Source organism: Suncus etruscus, chromosome X, assembly GCF_024139225.1.
Source record: "Suncus etruscus isolate mSunEtr1 chromosome X, mSunEtr1.pri.cur, whole genome shotgun sequence".
Lineage (NCBI taxonomy): Eukaryota > Metazoa > Chordata > Mammalia > Eulipotyphla > Soricidae > Suncus > Suncus etruscus.
This window is the reverse complement of record NC_064868.1, coordinates 30,429,742-30,450,673: the sequence shown is the minus strand read 5'-3', so window position 1 is coordinate 30,450,673 and position 20,932 is coordinate 30,429,742. Positions and strand designations below refer to the sequence as shown.

Here is a 20,932-nt window from a genome sequence, read left to right as displayed (position 1 = left end):
AACAGTAACCCCTTGCTTTAGTATGATACTCTATGCTTCCTTCATATTGAATTTTTCTTCTCAGAAGTTCATCAATTTTACAACTATAATCATTTAAGTTTTGTAGTTGTTGAAATTGAAGTTGTATTCTATCAACTTCTGCAAATTCAATTAGCCATTTCATCACAAGTGCAAGGCTATAACCCATTTCTCACTGTCAGTCAAGGTTTGTTTCTAAAACTTAGCCACACTAACTTCTAATTCTCAGACTGTAACTTCAGTGAAGAAATTGCAGCCTAGATATTCTTTGTTCTGTAGTGATGTGTATCTTAGAAAAAGACATTTTGAAGAAAGATGCATTTCTTTTTATTAATAACATTTTCCCTAAGATACAAGTTTGGAAAAATTTTATCAGTAAAAATTTTATAAGTAAACTGAACATCAAACATAGATAGCTTAAAAACTTAGAGCAAAAGATTCCTTAGTGTTTAGTAGTCAATCAACTCAACTGTTTCTCTGCAGTATTGTGGTTCTTGACATGATTATCAGAGTTTCCAATTTGACACTTCAGGAGATCAGTAAATCAGGACACCTACTGTGTCCCAGTCTGCTATCCAAGTCCTAGTATTGGTTATTTATTACTCTTCATTATCCAACATCTACTTTCTGCACAAATCAGTTAAGAAGTTTTCCATTCTGGGCTACTGAGAAGAGAAATGCTCACATTTAGGTAACTCTTCAATTACCAACATGCACAGATTGTCTGAGCTTTTGTGCTTAAATTTTATTATTATTTCAGTATTATATGCCAGATGAACCTGATAAAATGTAAATTTAGCAGTTTGGGCCCTATTGGCCAAGTGCATTGCCATATATATCTTTGGTGTATTAGTAATATGCTAGATGAAGTGTTGGATATGTGGTGAAGGTCTTCAGTTTGAATTGTTGCCCAGATATAGACAACTATCAGGTGCTTGTGATGACCAGGTACTATAATAATCCAATTCCAAGATAACAAATTCTCTTTGATGAAATTCAGATTTTATGCTGCTTCAATTTATTCTTTGACAGAGTAAAGCATATATATAAAACTTCTAAAATGTCCGTTGGTATATGTTACTGCAGAATTAATTTAGAACAGGTATACCTGTCACTTGTGATCTTTTATCCTTTTTTTGTTTGTTTGTTTTTTGGGCCACACCCAGAGACACTCAGGGGTTACTCCTGGCTATACACTCAGAAATTGCTCCTGGCTTGGGGACAATATGGGACGCCAGGGGATCGAACCCTGGTTGGTCTTAGGCTTCATGCCATGGCTCCAGACCCTCTTTTATCCTTTTTTAAAAATGACTACCTGCTTCATTAGTCTCTCTATGATCATTTGTTTCTGGGATTCAAGTCTGGTTCCCCATCCAGTTGGTATTTCTGTACTGTTCTTTTTACACAAATCTAACATCTACATTTTATTGTATCTATTGCAGTCATAATATTCCTTTTGTTCAGATCTACCAAATTGATACCTATTTCACTTACTCTAGTTCTTTGTCTCTTTTGGGGGGGGGGGGTTTATCAGTGATGCACTGGAGTTATTCCCAGCTTTGTAATGAAGCATTACTGTTTATGGGGCTGAGGGGACCATGTGAAATACCATGAATTAAAACATGTTGGTCACATGCAAAACAATTGCTGTGCCATTTGTATTGTCTTGCTGGCCTCACCAACACTGTTTCAAGGATAAATTGTCCACAGTTGTTTGTAGAACACTTTTTATCAAATGAAATAGTATTATCAATTTTATTGAAGTGCAAAACACCATTGTAAAAGGCATATGACTAATGCCAAGCATGGTAAATTTGCAACAACAAAAAAACTGCATGCAGACTGTGACAATAGGATTTTTTAGAACTGTATAAATCCGATTTTTATTTTATTCAGTGACAAATCCCAGAACGATAACCAATATCTTGACCTCTACAGTTGCCTTATCTTAATCTGATTTGTTGTATATTATTCAAATGAAATCCAATAGCATTGTTCTTGAAATTTATTTGTATTATTTCATATAGTTAAAAGCATTATATTATAATTGGCTAGCATTATTCTGATAAACACATAAAATATACTAGTACATTTTATAGTACATGGAAATTTGAGTTATTTCCAAATTGAGAGATCATCCAATTCAGTGCATGTGGGGTTTTTTGGCCACACCCATTTGATGCTCAGGGGTTACTCCTGGCTAAGTGCTCAGAAATTGCCCCTGGCTTGGGGGGACCATATGGCACATAGAGGGATAGAACCGCGGTCCTTCCTTGGCTAGCACTTGCAAGGAAGACACCTTACCTCTAGTGCCACCTCACCGGCCCCAGTGCACGTGTTTTTTTAGGCATAAATATACATGTTTATTTTATGTGCACCTGAAAGTAGAACTATAAGTTAAATATTACTTTAGATATATTTGAGAAGTTGCTTACTTAGAGAAAACATAGGGTGAATTATATTGAAAAGGAAATAATCTCTACCGTTTTTATTTTGCAATGTGGATCAGCACATATGGTTGGTTATTTCGCAAGGGGCAATGCATCTGCTGACTGTCTTTATGGTATTTATCTAATTATACATATGCTAATAACTAAATGAAATTTTATTGTTGTTATTTTTCTCTGGAGCTCCTTGCATTGAAAAATGATAAATACCCATAAAATGATATTTATCCCTTGGTACACTAAAGCACCCACTCCACCACTCATCCAGATAACTAATGTGTGCCAGCTAACTACACATACAGTACTCTAGTCTTCACCAAAGATTTAGCAGATGTCATCTACAAGCTGCCTTAAATGGAATACACCATGAAAATCATCATATTTATAGATCTCAGCAAAATTGTTGTAATGAAAGCTATCTTATTTTTAATTTTTTTATTATTTATTTTTTTACTTAAACTCCGTAATTACAAGTATGGCTGCAGTTGGGTTTCAATCACAAAATGAACATCCCATTCACAAGTGCAACATTTCCACCAACAATGCACCTCATCTCCCTACACCCACACTCCCTGCCTGTATTCGAGACAGGCATTCTACTTTTCTCACTCATTAACATTGTTATGGTAGTTTTTAGTGTTCTAACTGCACTCACCCCTCCTTCACACTGTGAGCTGGGACTTCTGACACTTGTCTCTGGGCATCATTATAAAAATATCTTTTTTTTTTTTTTTACTTAAAAATCCGGTACTCCAGGGCTTTGCCTGGCCACATGGCGGGGAAACCAGCGAGGTGGGTCCCTTGGAGGAGTTTATGGGTGTTCCTAGGCTTGCCCCATTTCCCTCCCATCTCCAAAGGGAGGGTCTGGGGGAGGGGGCTCTGACCTCCTAGCCTTCAGGCTCGGGAAGAACCTCTTTCCTTCCTGAGAGCTGAGCTGGGAGGTCCTGCCAGCATGGCGTCTGGCAGCCCTCCGCCATGCCAAAGGCTGCTTTAACCAGGCCTAGGAAGGCGGTGCGGGGCATGGGTCACCCCAGCACTCCCCCTACCTCCTTCCTCCAGTACTCCAGGGCTTTGCCTGGCCACATGGCAGGGCAAACCAGCGAGGTGGGTTCCTTGGAGGAGTTTATGGGTGTTCCTAGGCTTGCCCTATTTCCCTCCCATCTCCAAAGGGAGGATCTGGGGGAGGGGGCTCCTACCTCCTGGCCTTCAGGCTCGGGAAGAACCTCTTTCCTTCCTGGGAGCTGAGCTTGGAGGTCCTGCCAGCATGGTGTCTGGCAGTCCTCCGCCATGCCAAAGGCTGCTTTAACCAGGCCTAGGAAGGGGGTGCGGGACATGGGTCACAATAGGTTCCGGCATTAATACTTATCAGGGAAGTTTCCTTATTAAACCTGTCCATTGCGAAACAGCACGGGGGCTAGTGAAATATATGGATATCATTGTGTTTCATCTGCTAGTCATTTTCTGAACATTGTCCATGTGCTGCTTTTATTCCTTTACTCTCTCAATCCCATCTCTTGTTACCATACATTTAACCATTTTCTGTACTAATGATTTTTGTTTTGGCCAAGGTGGATTACATATGTTTCACAGTAATTTTTGGGTGGAGTCTGAAGCTTCAGCAGGCAATGCGTCACAGCAAGGTTTCATGCTGTAGGCTTTTTGTCCAAGATAAGGTGAAGATGCAGCCTCGGTTGCCCCCCACAGCCTTCTCTCTCCTTCCTTCCCATCCCAGGGTTGTTCTTGAACACCTGTTCAGGGTCCCAGCAAGTGGGTTCCAGTGAGGTGCAATTTAAAAGAGACCCCAGGTTTCCTTGTTCATACAAGGGCTGGGAGGGGACTGCTGAACTCTCCACTTCCAGCAATTAGGAAGCAAAAGCCTCTCGGGGAGTTGGAAGCTTCAGCAGGCAACAAGTGGAGGACATGGCTCCATGCTCTCTTCATTTGTCCAATCACAGACCAAAGTGGTGTCTTGGAAACACCCCCTCCCTCTTGACTATTTCTAAAACATAAAAGGGTCCCGTTTATCTCCTTTGTATATCTCAGAGGTATTCCCTTAACATCTATAACTCTTTTCGAATATCCTCATATAGTGACAATTTTGAACACTGGATTTGTTATTTGATTGTTTGATTTTCCCCCTTTGAGATCTGTTTTATAAGCAATACTGGTAGAGGAGTATCACTGTATAGATTTCATGTTTGTACCAAGTTACGGGGAATGTTGGACTTTATTCGTCAGCCCCCAGATGCATCAACAATATCTTGTGGCATTTCTTCTCTTTTGCATAGGCACATTAAAATGGGGAAATAATACATATGCAAACAAGTTCTTATCTAATAGAGATGGGGGCACAAATTTGGTAATGTACTTAGGTCTTTTACCCTGAACATTGGCATAATGATTTGGCTCAGGCCTCAGAAGAATGCGCATTGCCCATACACACCTGAACAATGGATACCATCTATGGAAACAACCACAATTGTCTTCAACATTACCAGGATCCAAGCCTCTACCAGGGAAGACCTACCACTGCTTTGGCAATGACTTACTTCAAAGAGTGCTCCCAACACCCAGGCGACTCAGCAACAGTCTGCATGCAGGGCAGATCACTCCGCATTTAATGGTATGCTGAAACTAGAGGATGCTCCACATCAGCCTGACATCAATGAAAGAAATGCACAGAATCCAGAGTCTTTAAATATAAGAATCTGATACCAACAACAGCTAAAGTGTGAAAAAGTTTCACTGGGACCTTGAGAATGACTGCAGTTTGACGGACTGGTTTGCCTGGAACCCAGAGTCTGTCTTATGCCAATAAACTGAGGTGAGGCCTTTTAGTAATCAGGTCAAGGATTTTTTTCTATTTTCCCCATTTTTCTGGACCTATGCAAACAACAGCTCTTGCTACTATCACACCTTTACTTTTTTTTTTTAACATTTATTCTTTAAGGAAAAAAATACAACTTACTGAACTTAAAAACAATTGTAGTAGAATGCCTGTCTTGAGTACAGGCGAGGGATGGGAAGGGGGTAATGTTACACTGGTGAAGGGGGGTGTTCTGGTTATGACTGTAACCCAAATATGATCATGTTACTTAAAAAATATAAGAATGAATAAGGGAACTGGAAAACCTGTCTAGAGTACAGGTGGGGTGGGATGGAAGGAGATTTGGGACATTGGTGGTGGGAATGTTGCACTAGAGATGGGGGGTGTTCTTTACATGACTGAAACCTAATCTCAATCATATTTGTAACCAAGATGTTTAAATAAATAAAAATATTTTAAAAAAATAAAATAAATATCTTCTCATAATGTATACACATAAAGAAGTGCTTTGCTATTCCATAATCTAATTTAAGTGTAAAATAAACAGAAAGTGAAACAAAAAACAAAAAACAAAAGAAAAAAACTCATAGATAAGTGTGACTATTCTGTGTGTGTGTGTGTCTCTCTCTCTCCCTATGACTTATTTTACTCAGCATAATAGTTTCCATGTCCATCATTGTATAGGAAAATTTCATGACTTCATCTCTCCTGACGACTGCATAATATTTCATTGTGTATATCTACCACAGTTTCTTTAGCCATCCATCTGTTGAGGGGCATCTTGGTTGTTTCCATAGTCTGGCTATTGTAAATAGTGCTGCAATGAATATAGGTGTGAGGAAGGGATATTTTTATTTCATTTTTGTGTTCCTAGTATATATCCCTAGGATATGTAGGGTATATAGCTGGATCATATGGGAGTTTAATTTCCAGTTATTTGAGGAATCTCCATATTATTTCCATAAAGGCTGTACTAGACAGACAGCATTCCCACCAGCAGTGAATGAGAGTTCCTTTCTCCCCACAGCCCTGCCAACACTTACTGTTCTTGATCTTTCTGATGTCTCTGTGACGTGAGCTAGTACCTCATTTTTGCTTTGATTTGCATCTCCCTAATAATTAGTGATGTGGAACATTTTTCATGTATCTTTTGGTCATTTGTATTTCTTCTTTGAAAAATTGTTCATTCCTTCTTCCCACTTCTGATGGGGTTAGATGTTTTTTCTTGTTGAGTTCTGTCAGTATCTTGTATATTTTTTATATTAGCCCCTTATCTGACAGGTAGTGGGTGAATAGTTTCTTCCATTCTGTGGGTGGCTTTTAGATCCTAGGCACTCTTTCCTTTGAGGTTCAGAAGCTTCTCAGCTTAATATAGTCCCATCTGTTTATCTGTTCCCAGTTGTATCAAGAGTACTGTTTCGGCCTTGAAGATGCCTTTAGTTTCAATGTCCTGGAGTGTTTTACCTACGTGTTGTTCTAAATACCTTACGGTTTCAGGTCTGATATCAAGGTCTTTAATCCAATTGTATTTGACCTTTGTGTATGGTGTTAGATGGGGTCTGAGTTTGCTTTTCTGTAAGCAGCTGACCAGTTGCTCCAACATCACTTGTTGAAGAGGCTTCCCTTCCTACATTTTGCATTTCTTGACCCTTTATCGAATATTAATCGATAATCTGGGCACATTCTCTGAATACTCGTCTATTACACTGATCTGAAGGTCTGTCTTTATTCCAGTACCAAGCTGTTTTCATGACTATAGCTTTGTAATACAATTTAAAGTTTGGGAAAGTGATGCCTCCCATATTCCTTTTCTCAAGGGTTGCTCTAGCTATTCGTGGGTGTCTATTGTTCCAAATAAATTTAATCTTTGATCCATTTCTTTGAAGAATGTCATGGGCATCCTTAGAAGGATTGCATTACATCTGTACAATGCTTTGGGGAATATTGCTAATTTAATGATGTTAATTCTACCAATCCATGAGCAGAGTATACTTACTCTGCACCTATTGATATGACAATATGGTTTTTATTTTTCTTTTTGTTGATATGGTATATTATGCTGATTGATTTATGTAAGTTAAATCATTTTTGCATTCCTGGAATGAATCCTAATGATTGTGGTGTATGACCTTTCGATGAGGCATGGGATCCTATTTGCCAGAATTATGTTGAGGATCTTCGCATCTATGTTCATCAGGAATATTGGTCTGTAGTTTTCTTTTCTTGCAACATCTCTGACGGTTTTTGGTATCAGGGTGATGTTAGCTTCATAAAAACTATTTGGGTGTGTTTCTGATTTTTCTGTTTCATGGAAGAGCCTGAAAAGGATCAAGAGTATTTCCTCTGGAAATATTTGAAAGAATCCTTTAGTGAATCCATCTGGGTCTGAGCTTTTGTTTTTAGGAAGACTTTTAATTATGCTTTTAATTTTCTTAGTAGCGATGAGTCTAAATATAAATATGCTAGATCATCCTGGTTTAACCGTGGAAGATTGTAGGAGTCCAGAAATGTATCCATTTCTTCCAGGTTCTCATGTTTTGTGACAGCATTTTTCAAAGTATTACCTTTTTTTTAGTATATGTGCTGCTGAAGCGAGCACTAATTATCTTTTGAATCTCTGAAGTATCTGTAGTGATCTCACCCTTTTAATTTCTAATGTGGTTTATTAACTTTATCTCTGTTTTGTGTGAGTTTTGCTAGTGGTTTATCAATCTTGTTTATTTTATCAAAGAACCAACTTTTGCTTTCATTGATCTTTCAAAAAATTTTTTTTTCTATTTCATTCAAGTCTTCTCTAAGCTCTATTATTTCCTTCTGCCTACCAATTTTTGGCTCCTTTTGTTGATGATTTTCTAATTTTAAACACTGTGTCATTAAACTATTTATGTAGTCCCCTTCTAGCTTTATGATTTGTGCTTGCAAAGCTATAAATTTTCCTCTAAGTACCACTTTTGCTGTGTCCCATAAATTCTGGTAGTTTGTGCATTCATTGCCATTTATTTCCAGAAATGTTTTGATTTCCTCTTTGATTTTTATCTCTGATCCACTTGGTGTTCAGCAGTGTGCTGTTTAATTTCCAGGTGTTAATATTTTTCTTCTGTGACCCTTTGTATTTCACTTCTAATTTTCATGCCCTGTGATCTGAGAAGGTAGTCTGTACAATTTCTGTTCTCTTAATTTATATAGATATGTTTTATTGCCAGCATATGATCTATCCTGGAAAATGACCCATGTGCAGTGGAGAAGAATGTATATCCAGTTTTCTGGGGATGTAGTGCCTTATATATATCTACTAATCCATTTTCTTCCATTTATCTTTTTAGAGCTAGTATATTCTTGTTGGATTTCAGTCTGGTTGACCTATCCATGGGTGACAGGGCAGTGTTGATGTCTTCCATAATTATTTTGTTGCTATAGATGTCTTTCAGGTTTGTCAACAATTGTATGAAATATTTTGTTGGTCCCTCATTGGGTACTTATATATTTAGGAGAATGATTTCACTCTGCTTTTATTAATATGAAATGGCCACCTTTGTTTCTTACAAATTTCCTTAGTCTAAAGTTTGTGTCATCTGATACTAATTTGGCCACTCCAGCTTTTTTTAAGGGGGTTGCTTGCTTGGATAATTGTCGTCCAGCCTTTTATCTTGAGGCTGCGTTTGTACTGTCTATTTAGATGTGTTTCTTGTAGGCAACAGAATATTGGCTTCAGCTTTTTGATGCATTTTGTCACTCTGTTTCTCTTAACTGGTGCATTTAGTCCAATGACATTGAGAGAATTTCAATGGATTTAGTGTCATATTCGTGTAGAAGTTTGGTGTGTCTGTTGCTCAGTCTTCTCTTAAAATAACCTTTCGGTTTTTCTTTTAAGGATGGTTTTGAATCTGTAAAGTTTCTGAGCTGCTATTTAAGCTATGTATACTTCCTTCAAACCTGAAAGTGAGTCTGGGTGGGTGCAGTATTCTAGGCAAAGCATTCATTTCATTGGGTTTTGCCACTATATCTCACCACTCCCTTTTGGACTTGAGGGTTTCTTGTGACAGGTCTGCTGTAAATCCTAAGGATGCTCATTTGAATGCAATTTCCCTTTTTGATCTTGCTGCTTTCAGTATTCTATTCCTATCTGTGGGATTTGTCATTATGACTAGAATGTTTCTTGGAGTACTTTTTTTTCTATTTTCATCTGTTCACATTCTTTGAGTATTATTTTTCATTATCTGATCATTTGCTTTAAGGTTCTTTTCCAGTCTCATCTGCTGTATGGAGTTGTTTGGCATCTCATCTTCCAGCTCGCTGATTCTGTCATCAGCTGCTGTTACTCTTTTGTAGAGATTTTCCATTGAGTTTTTTTTTTATAAAAAAACTGCTCAGTTTTTCAGTTATGTCTTTTTCAGTTTGGATTCTTCTGATTTCTATCTTTGTGTGATCTTCAACTTGATCTATTCTTTCTTTGAGTTCTATGAACATCCTCCATATCACTACTCCAAACTACTTGTCTGAGAGGTTAGCTATGTGGTTGGTACTATCTGGGTCATCAGAGCTATCATCTTCATTTTCTATGCATGCTGTTGTCCTGCATTGTTTTCCCATTGACACATGTGTAGTGTGGCTTTAACTGTGTGTCGTGATGGGGTACATGGGCAAGGAGATGCATGTGGCCACATAGCGAAGAGGTTCAGCAGTATTCCTCCCTGCTTCTCAGTTTTCTGGCCTGCAGATTGTGATGGGGTTAAGTTCGCTGGGGTCTTCTTCAGTAGTCTCCCGCAGGGATCAGGGAGCCAAAAATGGAGGGATGTAGAGGCTTTATAAAGGCACCAGGCAGGAGATGGTACCTCCTTGTGAGCTGGGACTGCCTACTTGGCTGGTAAGCCTTGATGAGATTAAGTTTTAAGTTATCTTGGTCTTCCTCAGCAGTCTCCCACAGGGATCAGGAAGCCTATATTATTTTATAAAAATAACTGTATAGGCTGAAGATATATTCCAGGGGATAAGCCATGTACTACTTTGCATCTATTCCTGGCATAACATATGGCCCCTAATCACTGCTAGGAATGATCTTTGAGCACAAAGCAGAGTAAGCACTGAGCATTTTTGAATGGGGCCTACAAACAGACAAGAAAACAAAAGGAATAATCTAAGGGGTCAGTTGAATAGTTTAGTGGTTAAGTTTTTTGCTTGTTTTTTTTTCTGATTGCTAGAACCATATGTAGTCCCCCAAGCAGTGCCAACAGCAATTTCTGGGACATAGGATTAAGCTGTGAACACTATAGGGTGTGTCCCCCAAACCTTATCCACCAGACAAAAAAAACCCACCAATGTGGAAATAGAAGACATGATAAGACTTATAATACAGAGGTCACTGGGTATTCAAAATAAATCAGAAAAATCCTCTGACAGTCCAGAGTGATATTATAGCAGGTAGGCACTTCAGTTACATGTGACCAGCCTGGCTTTAATTCTGGCAAATGGGTCCCTCCAGGAGTTGTTTCTGAGTGCAAATCCAGAAGTAACCCTGAACACTGCCAGATGTGGCCAACCCTCCCCCCAAATCCTCTCATCATAAATAATACTGGAACTGTAGGCTGTCTGGACTTCCATGCTTCTCCTTAACTACTCAGCTTACCACTTGGAAGAAAACTCTGTATAAGAATTTCATAAACAAAATAGGGCTCTTAGAATATGTACAATTAAAATTCCAGTCCTCATTCAAATACAAGAGCAAAAAGTTAATGAAATCCAACGAAGCTTTTGATATTTAAATAAATTGTCTCAATACCCATCAATAAAAATTTCCTTTAGATTCTGAAACGATTTTTTTATTCATGATATTGTGTACTTCCTATATTAGTAAGTCTTAACTTTGAGTGTAAATGTAAATTGAGGCAAAAGGATGTGTCTACATATCTTTATGACCTGAAGTTGCATTATGATAGCTATTTATATTGGTTTGGGGCGACATCTAGCTCTGCTCAGTGCTTACTGATAGCTCTTCTCTCAAGGATTATCCCCACAGCAGGCTTATAGGAACATATGTGGGTGCTGAAGATTGAACAAAGATTGACTGGATGCAAGAATAGCTCTTTATTCACGCCAACCCTAATATATATTTAATATATTGAAGAATTTCCATGTTGAATATTTGACTATGTTCCTAGTCTAGGATCTTCTTAAAATTTTCAGAAACTTCTGATGATTCTCTGCTTTTGATATCTTCTCCCTCCCCTGATCTCTTAGACCTAGATATATAGCTACTCCACTGCTGCAACGCCAAGTTTTTATGTGATATCTGATGAGTTTCCACATGATTATAGTGTAATGTTTTCCTTTGAAAATAAGCCTCTGGGGACTTAGCGATAGCACAAGTGTGGGGCATTTACCTTACACATGGTGAATCTAGACTGACTCAGGTTCAATCCCCGACATCCCATATAGTCCTCTGGGCCTGCCGGGAGCAATTTCTGAGCACGAAGCCAGGAGTAACCCAGAACACAACCAAGTGTGGTCCAAAAACAAAATATATAAATAAATGAAAAAGAAAAGAAAGAAAAAGAAAGAAAGAAAGAAAGAAAGAAAGAAAGAAAGAAAGAAAGAAAGAAAGAAAGAAAGAAAGAAAGAAAAGAAAGGAAGGAAGGAAGGAAGGAAGGAAGGAAGGAAGGAAAGAGAGAGAGAGAGAGAGAAAGAAAGAAAGAAAGAAAGAAAGAAAGAAAGAAAGAAAGAAAGAAAGAAAGAAAGAAAGAAAGAAAGAAAGAAAGAAAGAAATAAAGAAAGAAAGAAAGAAGAGAAAGGAAGGAAAGAAAGAAAGAAAGAAAGAAAGAAAGAAAGAAAGAAAGAAAGAAAGAAAGAAAGAAAGAAAGAAAGAAAGAAAGAAAGAAAGAAGAGAAAGGAAGGAAGAAGAGAAAGAAAGAAAGAAAGAAAGAAAGAAAGAAAGAAAGAAAGAAAGAAAGAAAGAAAGAAAGAAAGAAAGAAAGAAAGAAAGAAAGAAAGAAAGAGAAAGAGAAAGAAAGAAAGAAAGAGAAAGAAAGAAAGAAAGAAAGAAAGAAAGAAAGAAAGAAAGAAAGAAAGAAAGAAAGAAAGAGAAAGAGAAAGAAAGAAAGAAAGAAAGAAAAAGAAAGAAAGAAAGAAAGAAAAAGAAAGAGAAAGAAAGAGAGAGAGAAAGGAAAGGAAAGGGAGGGAAGGAAGGAAGGAAGGAAGGAAGGAAGGAAGGAAGGAAGGAAGGAAGGAAGGAAGGAAGGAAGGAAGGAAGGAAGGAAGAAAAGAGAAAATAAAAGAAGCCTCTAAGTATCCAGACTAAGCTGAGCTATTCTGGAAGACAGTGGAGGAAACAATGACAAATTTATATGAAATTGTGGAGATTTATATATAAATATATAATATAATAATATTGTATATTATTTATTATGTAAATACATATTTATATCATTAGTTTGTCTACAGTGTGGAAGTTCCTATTAGAAAAGCAAGACCTCAGGTAGGGGAACTAGACAGAGAGACTGTTGCAGACATTTGTTTATAAAAAGTTAAAGCATTTTAATGGCAATGTGGATAAAAAGAGAAGGCATTCTCTAAGAGAAATCATTAAGCAATTACATGATGTTTATTGAAACTTACTGGGAGGTCTAGTATATATGTCAGGTTTCTTCCTTAAGGGAAACTGTATATGCTGGTTTTATTATTTGTTTTGGAAGACATTATTTCAATCTTATAAAGCCAGCTTAAAAGATTATGTGGTGCTTAAAGAAAAGAAAGCATAATGTGACCATGTTTGTTTTTAATATTATAACATAAAGTATTTCAAAGCTTAATCTTCAGGCATCTATAGCTTAAAGTCACAAAAAAGATACCCCCAACGAAAATCTGCCTCATAGAATATATCTGGAATGAATTATTTGGTATTGTTACAAGAGGTTTCCAGGATACCTATAAGCCTTCGATATACCCCAGAAGAAGGCTCTAGGAAAAGGTTTTAAGAACAAGTATGAATAAGTGGCTTACTTGGGAGTTAAGAAAACGCATGTGTAGAATGAGAAGAGAGGAAGTTACTTCAAGGCATCCTATAAAAGGTACTGTACTGGAATCCTTATAAAACACATCTTTCATGGCTATCTCCCTGAACATCAAGAGAGATAAAATATTAATACAACAGTGCTACCATCAATCATATGTCTCTTGTTACTTGGAAGTGGAATAGAGGATAAGCACCAATTCGTTAGCTTGTGTATTATGCCATTTAGATGGCAAACTGTACCAACACAAAACTTTCAAGAATGAAATACCAAGGATAGTATTGACAGTCAAACTGTTGTACACTTTATTGTTAACTACAATGGGGTTGGTAATACATGTTGTTTTGTCTAAAAGATTATTTATATTTGTTTCTAGGAATTGAGTATATTCTTGAATTTATATTAATTAAATCAATTCGTTAAATATAGTTTGTCTACAGCTTTTACTTTCCTATCAAAAAGATTATTATATTTATCACTGAAATAAACTGGGTATTCTATTGTTCATCATATAAACAAATTTTACATCAGTAATTTTAAATGTGAAATAATGTTTGGATATGAAGTTTCAGATGTCTTCTCCAGACTTCTATTTATTCCTGTACTCATATTTCCTATTTCAGTTGAGAAAATTCAAAATCAATGGGATGAAGTACAGGAGCACCTTCAGAACCGGAGGCAACAATTGAATGAAATGTTAAAGGATTCAACACAATGGCTTGAAGCCAAAGAAGAAGCTGAGCAGGTACTTGGACAGGCCAGAGCCAAGCTTGAATCATGGAAAGAAGGTCCCTGTACTATGGAGGTGATTCAAAAGAAAATCACAGAAACTAAGGTTAGTTTCAAAGATGTGTTTTAAAATTAAATAGAGATTGCACAGGATAAAATAACATGGCTTAAAGTTTAACACATTGGTGCCAACACTGTGGTTTGTTATTTAAACCACATTCAAGTATAATCCAAAAATGTTGAATTGTGCCAATTATTTTATTTAAATTAATTTGACATTATACTTTAATTGAAATAAATTGTAGACCTTTCAAAATAGACATTAGTAGAGAAATGGCAGCTAATAGGAATCTTAGACTTGATTTCTCTTAATAACTTGGGCATCTTTAAAGAACACCTCAAATTGAATGTACTTAAATGACATAAAGTCGATCTGTTGGACTTAAACCCTTTCTATAAAAGTTCACAATATGGGGCATAGTGCAAGCTGCAAACCTGGGTTTGATCTCCAGCATCAGCAACAAATATGGTCAGTCAACCACTGCTAGGAGAGAACCCTAATCAAAGATCTATGAGTAAAAAAATACTGCCAGCTGTGGTCCCAAACAAACTAACAAGTACAAATTTGTTCCTAAGTCTGGTCTTACCATCCTGCTTTGTTTGAAAGATATGGAATCTGGGATCTGGATTGAGAGTGAAGAGGGTACAGCACAGATAAAGTAGAATTTCACTTTTTCTTCTTGTTTTCTGATTTCTGGTCCAACAACTTTCCTTTTTTTCCCTTTTCATCATATTTTCAATCAAAGCATGATTATAAGTCTATCTGCTGAGTCACCTAGAACATTTACAGATAAAATAAAATTATTTTTTTTTTATTAGTTTGGGACAACACCTTGCAGTCAGGCCTTAATTCTAGGCTTCCATTAGGGGTTACTCATGGCAGGCTTAGGGGGAGATCATCTAAATGCTGGAGATCAAACCCAAGTCAGCTGCATGAAAGGCAAATGCCTTGATTTGCCTATTGCACTTTACTGTCACTCCTACAGAGAAAATGAATTTTTACTAACTTTTTTTTTATTTCAAACTAATCATCACATTTATTGTTATACTTGCTCAGAATACCCCTAAAAGGTGTTTTAATAATTTTTTATATATTTATTTAAACACCTTAATTACATACATGATAGTGTTTGGGTTTCAATCACGCAAAGAACACCACCCATCACCAGTGCAACGTTCCCATCACCAATGTCCCAAATCTCCCTCCTCCCCAACCAACCCCCGCCTGTACTCTAGACAGGCTTTCCATTTCCCTCATACATTCTAATTATTAGGACAGTTCAAAATGTAGTTATTTCTCTGACTAAACTCATCACTCTTTGTGGTGAGCTTCCTGAGGTGAGCTGTAAATTCTAGTTCTTTTCTCTTTTGTGTCTGAATATTATTATTGCAAGAATGTCTTTCATTTTTCTTAAAACCCATAGATGAATGAGACCATTCTGCGTCTATATCTCTCTGACTTATTTCACACAGCAAATAGATTACGTGTACATCCATGTATAGAAAAATTTTATGACTTCATCTCTCCTGACAGCTGCATCATATTCCATTGTGTATATGTACCACAGTTTATTTAGCCATTCGTCTGTTGAAGGGCATCTTGGTTGTTTCCAGAGTCTTGCTATGGTAAGTAGTGCTGCAATGAATATAGGTTTAAGGAAGGGGTTTTTGTATTGTATTTTTGTATTCCTAGGGTATATTCCTAGGAGTGCTTTAGCTATATCGTATGGGAGCTATATTTTCAGTTTTTGGAGGAATCACCATATTGCTTTCCACAAAGGTTGAACTAGACGGCATTCCCACCAGCAGTGGATAAGAGTTCCTTTCTCTCCATATCCCCACCAACACTGTTTATTCTCATTCTTTGTGATGTGTGCCATTCTCTGTGGTGTGAGGTGTACCTCATAGTTGTTTTGATTTGCTCTCCCTGATGATTAGAGATGTGGATCATTTTTTCATGAATCTTTTGGCCATTTGTATTTCTTCTTTGTGAAAGTGTCTGTCCATTTCCTCTCCCCATTTATTGATGGGATTAGATGGATTTTTTCTTGTAAATTTCTGTCAGTGCCTTGTATATTTTGGAGATTAGCCCCTTATGAGATGGGTATTGGGTGAATAGTTTCTCCCACTCAGTGGGGGGCTCTTGTATCTTGGGCGCTATTTCCTTTGAGGTGCAGAAGCTTCTCAGCTTAATATATTCCCATCTGTCAATCTCTGCTTTCACTTGCTTGGAGAGTGCAGTTTCCTCCTTGAATATGCCTGTAGTCTCAATGTCCTGGAGTGTTTTGCCTATGTGTTGTTCTATATATCTTATGGTTTTGGGTCTGATAACGAGGTCTTTCATCCATTTGGATTTTACCTTCGTAGATGATGTTAGCTGGGGGGGGGTCTAAGTTCTATTTTTTGCAAGTCGCTAGTCAGTTGTGCCAACACCACTTGTTGAAGAGGCTTTCTTTGCTCCATTTAGGATTTCTTGCTCCTTTATCAAAAATTAGGTGATCGTATGTCTGGGGAACATGCTCTGAGTATTTAAGCCTATTCCACTGATCTGAGGGCCTGTCCTTATTCCAATACCATGCTGTTTTGATAACTATTGCTTTGTAGTAAAGTTTAAAGTTGGGGAAAGTAATTCCTCCCATATTCTTTTTCCCAGTGATTGCTTTAGCTATTCTAGGGTGTTTATTGTTCCAAACAAATTTCAACAGTGCCTGATCCACTTCTTTGAAGAATGCCATGGGTATCTTTAGAGGGATCACATTAAATCTGTATAATGCCTTGGGGAGTAGCCATTTTGATTATGTTAATCCTGCCAATCCATGAGCAGGGTATGTGTTTCCATTTCCGTGTGTCCTCTCTTATTTCTTGGAGCAGAATTTTATAGTTTTCTTTGTATAGGTCCTTCACATTTTTAGTCAAGTTGATTCCAAGATATTTGAGTTTGTGTGGCAATATTGTGAATGGGGTTGTTTTGTTAATGTCCATTTCCTCCTTATTACTATTGGTGTATAGAAAGGCCATTGATTTTTGTGTGTTAATTTTGTAGCCTGCCGCCTTGCTATATGAGTCTATTGTTTCTAGAACCTTTTTGGTAGAGTCTTTAGGGTTTACTAAGTAGAATATCATGTCATCTGCAAACAGTGAGAGCTTGAATTCTTCCTTTCCTATCTGGATTCCCTTGATATCTTTTTCTTGCCTAATCGCTATAGTGAGTACTTCCAGTGCTATATTGAATAGGAGAGGTGAGAGAGGACAGCCTTGTCTTGTGCCAGAATTTGGAGGGAAGGCTTTTAGTTTTTCTCCATTGAGGATAATATTTGCGACTGGCTTGTGGTAGATCCCCTTCACTATATTGAGAAAGGTTCCTTCCATTCCCATCTTGCTGAGAGTTTTGTTTTTTAACAAGAATGGGTGTTGGAACTTATCAAATGCTTTCTCTGAATCTATTGATATGATCATGTGGTTTTTATTTTTCTTGTTGTTGATGTTGTGTATTATGTTGATAGATTTACGAATGTTAAACCACCCTTGCATTCCTGGGATGAAACCTACTTGATCATAGTGGATGATCTTAATGAGGCATTGAATCCTCTTTGCCAGGATTTTGTTGAGGATCTTTGCATCTGTATTCATCACTGATAGTGGGCTGTAATTTTCTTTTTTCATAGCATCTCTGTCTGGTTTAGGTATCAAGGTGATGTTGGCTTCATAAAAGCTATTTGGAAGTGTTTCCGTTTGTTCAATTTCATGAAAGAGTCTTGCCAGGATAGGTAGTAGTTCCTCTTAAAAGGTTTGAAAGAATTCATTAGTGAATCCATCTGGGCCTGGGCTTTTGTTTTTGGGCAGACATTTGGTTACTGTTTTAATTTCATCAATGGTGATGGGGGTGTTTAGATATGCTACATCCTCTTCCTTCAACCGTGGAAGATTATAAGAGTCCAAGAATTTGTCCATTTCTTCCAGGTTCTCATTTTTAGTGGCGTAGAGTTTCTCAAAGTAGTTTCTGATTACCCTTTGCATCTCTGTCATATCAGTAGTGATCTCTCCTTTTTCATTCCTAATACAAGTTATCAAGGTTCTCTCTCTCTTTCTTTGTTAGTTTTTCCAGTGGTTTATCAGTCTTGTTTATTTTTTCAATGAACCAACTTCTGCTTTCATTGATCTTTTGGATTGTTTTTTGGGTTTCCACTTCGTTGATTTCTACTCTCAGCTTTGTTATTTCCTTCTGTCTCCCTATTTTTGGGTCCTTTTGTTGAGCACTTTCTAGTTTTATTAGCTGTGTCATTAAGCTCCTCAGGTAAGCTCCTTCTTCTTTCCTGATGTGTTCTTGCAAAGCTATAAATTTTCCTCTCAGTACTGCTTTTGCTGTGTCCCATAAGTTCTGATAGTTTGTGTCTTTATTGTCATTTTTTTCCAAGAACCTTTTGATTTCCTCCTTGATTTCATCTCGGACCCACTGGTTATTCAGTATGAGGCTGTTTAACTTCCAGGTGTTAATGTTTTTCTTCAGTGTCCCTTTGGAATTTACAAATATTTTCAGAGCCTTGTGGTCAGCGAAAGTAGTCTGCAAAATTTCTATCTGCTTAATATTATGGAGGTATGTTCTATGTGCCAGTATGTAGTCTATCCTGGAGAATGTCCCATGTACATTGGAGAAGAATGTGTATCCAGGTTTCTGGGGATGAAGTGACCTATATATACACACTAGGCCTCTTTTCCATTTATCTCCTTATGTCTAGTGTATTCTTGTTGGGTTTCAGTATGGTTGACCTATCCAGTGTTGACAAAGCCATGTTGAGATCCCCCACAATTATTGTGTTGTTATTGTTATTATTTTCCAGATTTGTCAACAATTGTATTAAATATTTTGCTGGCCCCTCATTCGGTGCATATATGTTTAGGAGAGTTATTTCTTCCTGCTCTCCATACCCCTTGATTAATATAAAATGTCCATATTTGTCCCTTACTACCTTCCTGCGTATAAAGTTTGCATTATCTGATATTAGAATGGCCACTCCAGCTTTTTTATGGGTGTTGTTTGCTTGGATAATTTTTCTCCAGACTTTTATTTTGAGTCTATATTTGTTCTGACTATTCAGGTGTGTTTCTTGTAGGCAGCAGAAGATTGTATTGAGTTTTTGATCCAGTTAGCCACTCTGTATCTCTAACTGGTGCATTTAGTCCATTGACGTTGAGAGAAAGAATTGTCCTGGGATTTAATGCCATCTTTATATCGAAATTTGATGTGTCTTTTGGTTAGTCTTGTCTTAAATTAGGTCTTTCAGTTTTTCTCTTAAGACTGGTTTTGAGTCTGTAAAGTTTCTGAGCTGTTTTTTGTCTGTGAAAGCATGTATCCTTCCGTCAAACCAGAAAGTGAGTTTTGCTGGGTACAGTATTCTCGGTGAAGCAATCATTTCATTCAGTCTTCTCACAATATTCTACCACTGCTTTCTGGCCTTGAGTGTTTCTGGTGACATGTCTGCTGAAAATCTCAAGGATGCTCCCTTGAATTTAATTTTCCTTTTTGATCTTGCTTTTTTCAGAATTCTGTCTCTATCTGTGGGATTCGTCATTGTGACTAGGATGTGTCTTGGGGTACTTCTTCTAGGGTCTCTTTTGGTTGGTACTGTTCGAGCTTGCTGGATATGATCACATATATTCTTTAGCTCTGGAAGTTTCTCTTTAATGATGTTCTTGACCGTTGATTCTTCCTGGAAATTTTCTTCCTGGGTCTCTGGGACTCCAATGATTCTTAACTTGTTTCTGTTGAGCTAATCATAGACTTGTATTTTCATCTGTTCCCATTCTTTGACGAATTTTTCCATTGTCTGTTCATTTGCTTTAAGTTCTTTTCCAATCTCTCATGCTGTATGGAATTGCTATTTATCTCATCTTCCACAGCACCAAGTCTATTCTCAGCTTCTGATACCCTATCCCAGAGCTTAACCTTTTTGTCATTCACTTCGTTTACTGAGTTTTTCAGGCCTGTTAGTTGACATGTTATTTCATTTTGGAGTTTTGTGATTTCTATCTTCATATTTTCTTGGTTCTTATTAGTGTTCTGTTCAACTTGATTCATGGTTTCTTTGAGTTCATTGAGCATCTTCCATATTGCTAGTCTAAAGTCCTTATCTGAGAGGTTGATTAGTTGGTTGGTCATTATCTGGTCATCGGAATTGTCATCTTCATTCTCTATGTCTGATGCTGGCTTGCGTTGTTTCCCCATTGTCACACTTCTATTGTGGGTTTTTCTACGTGTTGTGGTGGTATTCATGGGCTAAATGATGCAGGCAGCAACACTCCTCTGGCTCCGCCCTTTCTGGATGGGTTGACTTGCTTCCAAGGGAGGGGAGTCCTCCATGGATGAAGCCTCACACAGGATCAAATCTTAGGCCCGAGCACATAGCAGAGAAGACAGTCCGGAGAGAAATGCTGGGCTTCAGTAATTCAGCACAGTTCTTAGTGTGATTTTTTTCTTCTTGTTGTGATGATGTTCTTTTCTTAGAAAGAGCCCATGGCCGCGTAGCGAAGTGAAGCCAAAGTACTCTTCTGGAGCCTCTTTTTGGCCCACTCCCAAGAGGTTCATGCAAGAGGACAGTACACAGACACACACAGGAAGCACTCATAATTTTTCACTGTTGGGTCCCACTGGGAAGGTGTAGTTTTGTGGGTTTTCCCAGCCTGATGTCACAAACAGGGGACCTGGCTTCTGAAAAGTACTGCTTATAGCCGGTTTTCACTTTATGGAGCAGTTCCTTGGCATTCCCACCCTAGAAATGGCCTCTGGGAGAGCGAGTTTTCTGGAGCCTCTTTTCGGCCCACTCCCAAGAGTTTCACACAAGAGCACAGTA

The 20,932-nt window shown here is 37.6% G+C and overlaps 1 protein-coding gene across 1 annotated transcript in view; it reads left to right on the top strand.

Annotated features, from left to right (window-relative positions):
- The window catches only part of DMD (dystrophin), a 2,686,579-nt gene that overhangs the window by 1,908,351 nt on the left and 757,296 nt on the right, over positions 1–20,932 (top strand). Inside the window, exon 53 of the mRNA XM_049766737.1 lies at positions 13,919–14,130. Coding sequence (XP_049622694.1) covers positions 13,919–14,130 — 212 coding nt within the window. The remainder of the gene's footprint in view (positions 1–13,918; positions 14,131–20,932) is intronic.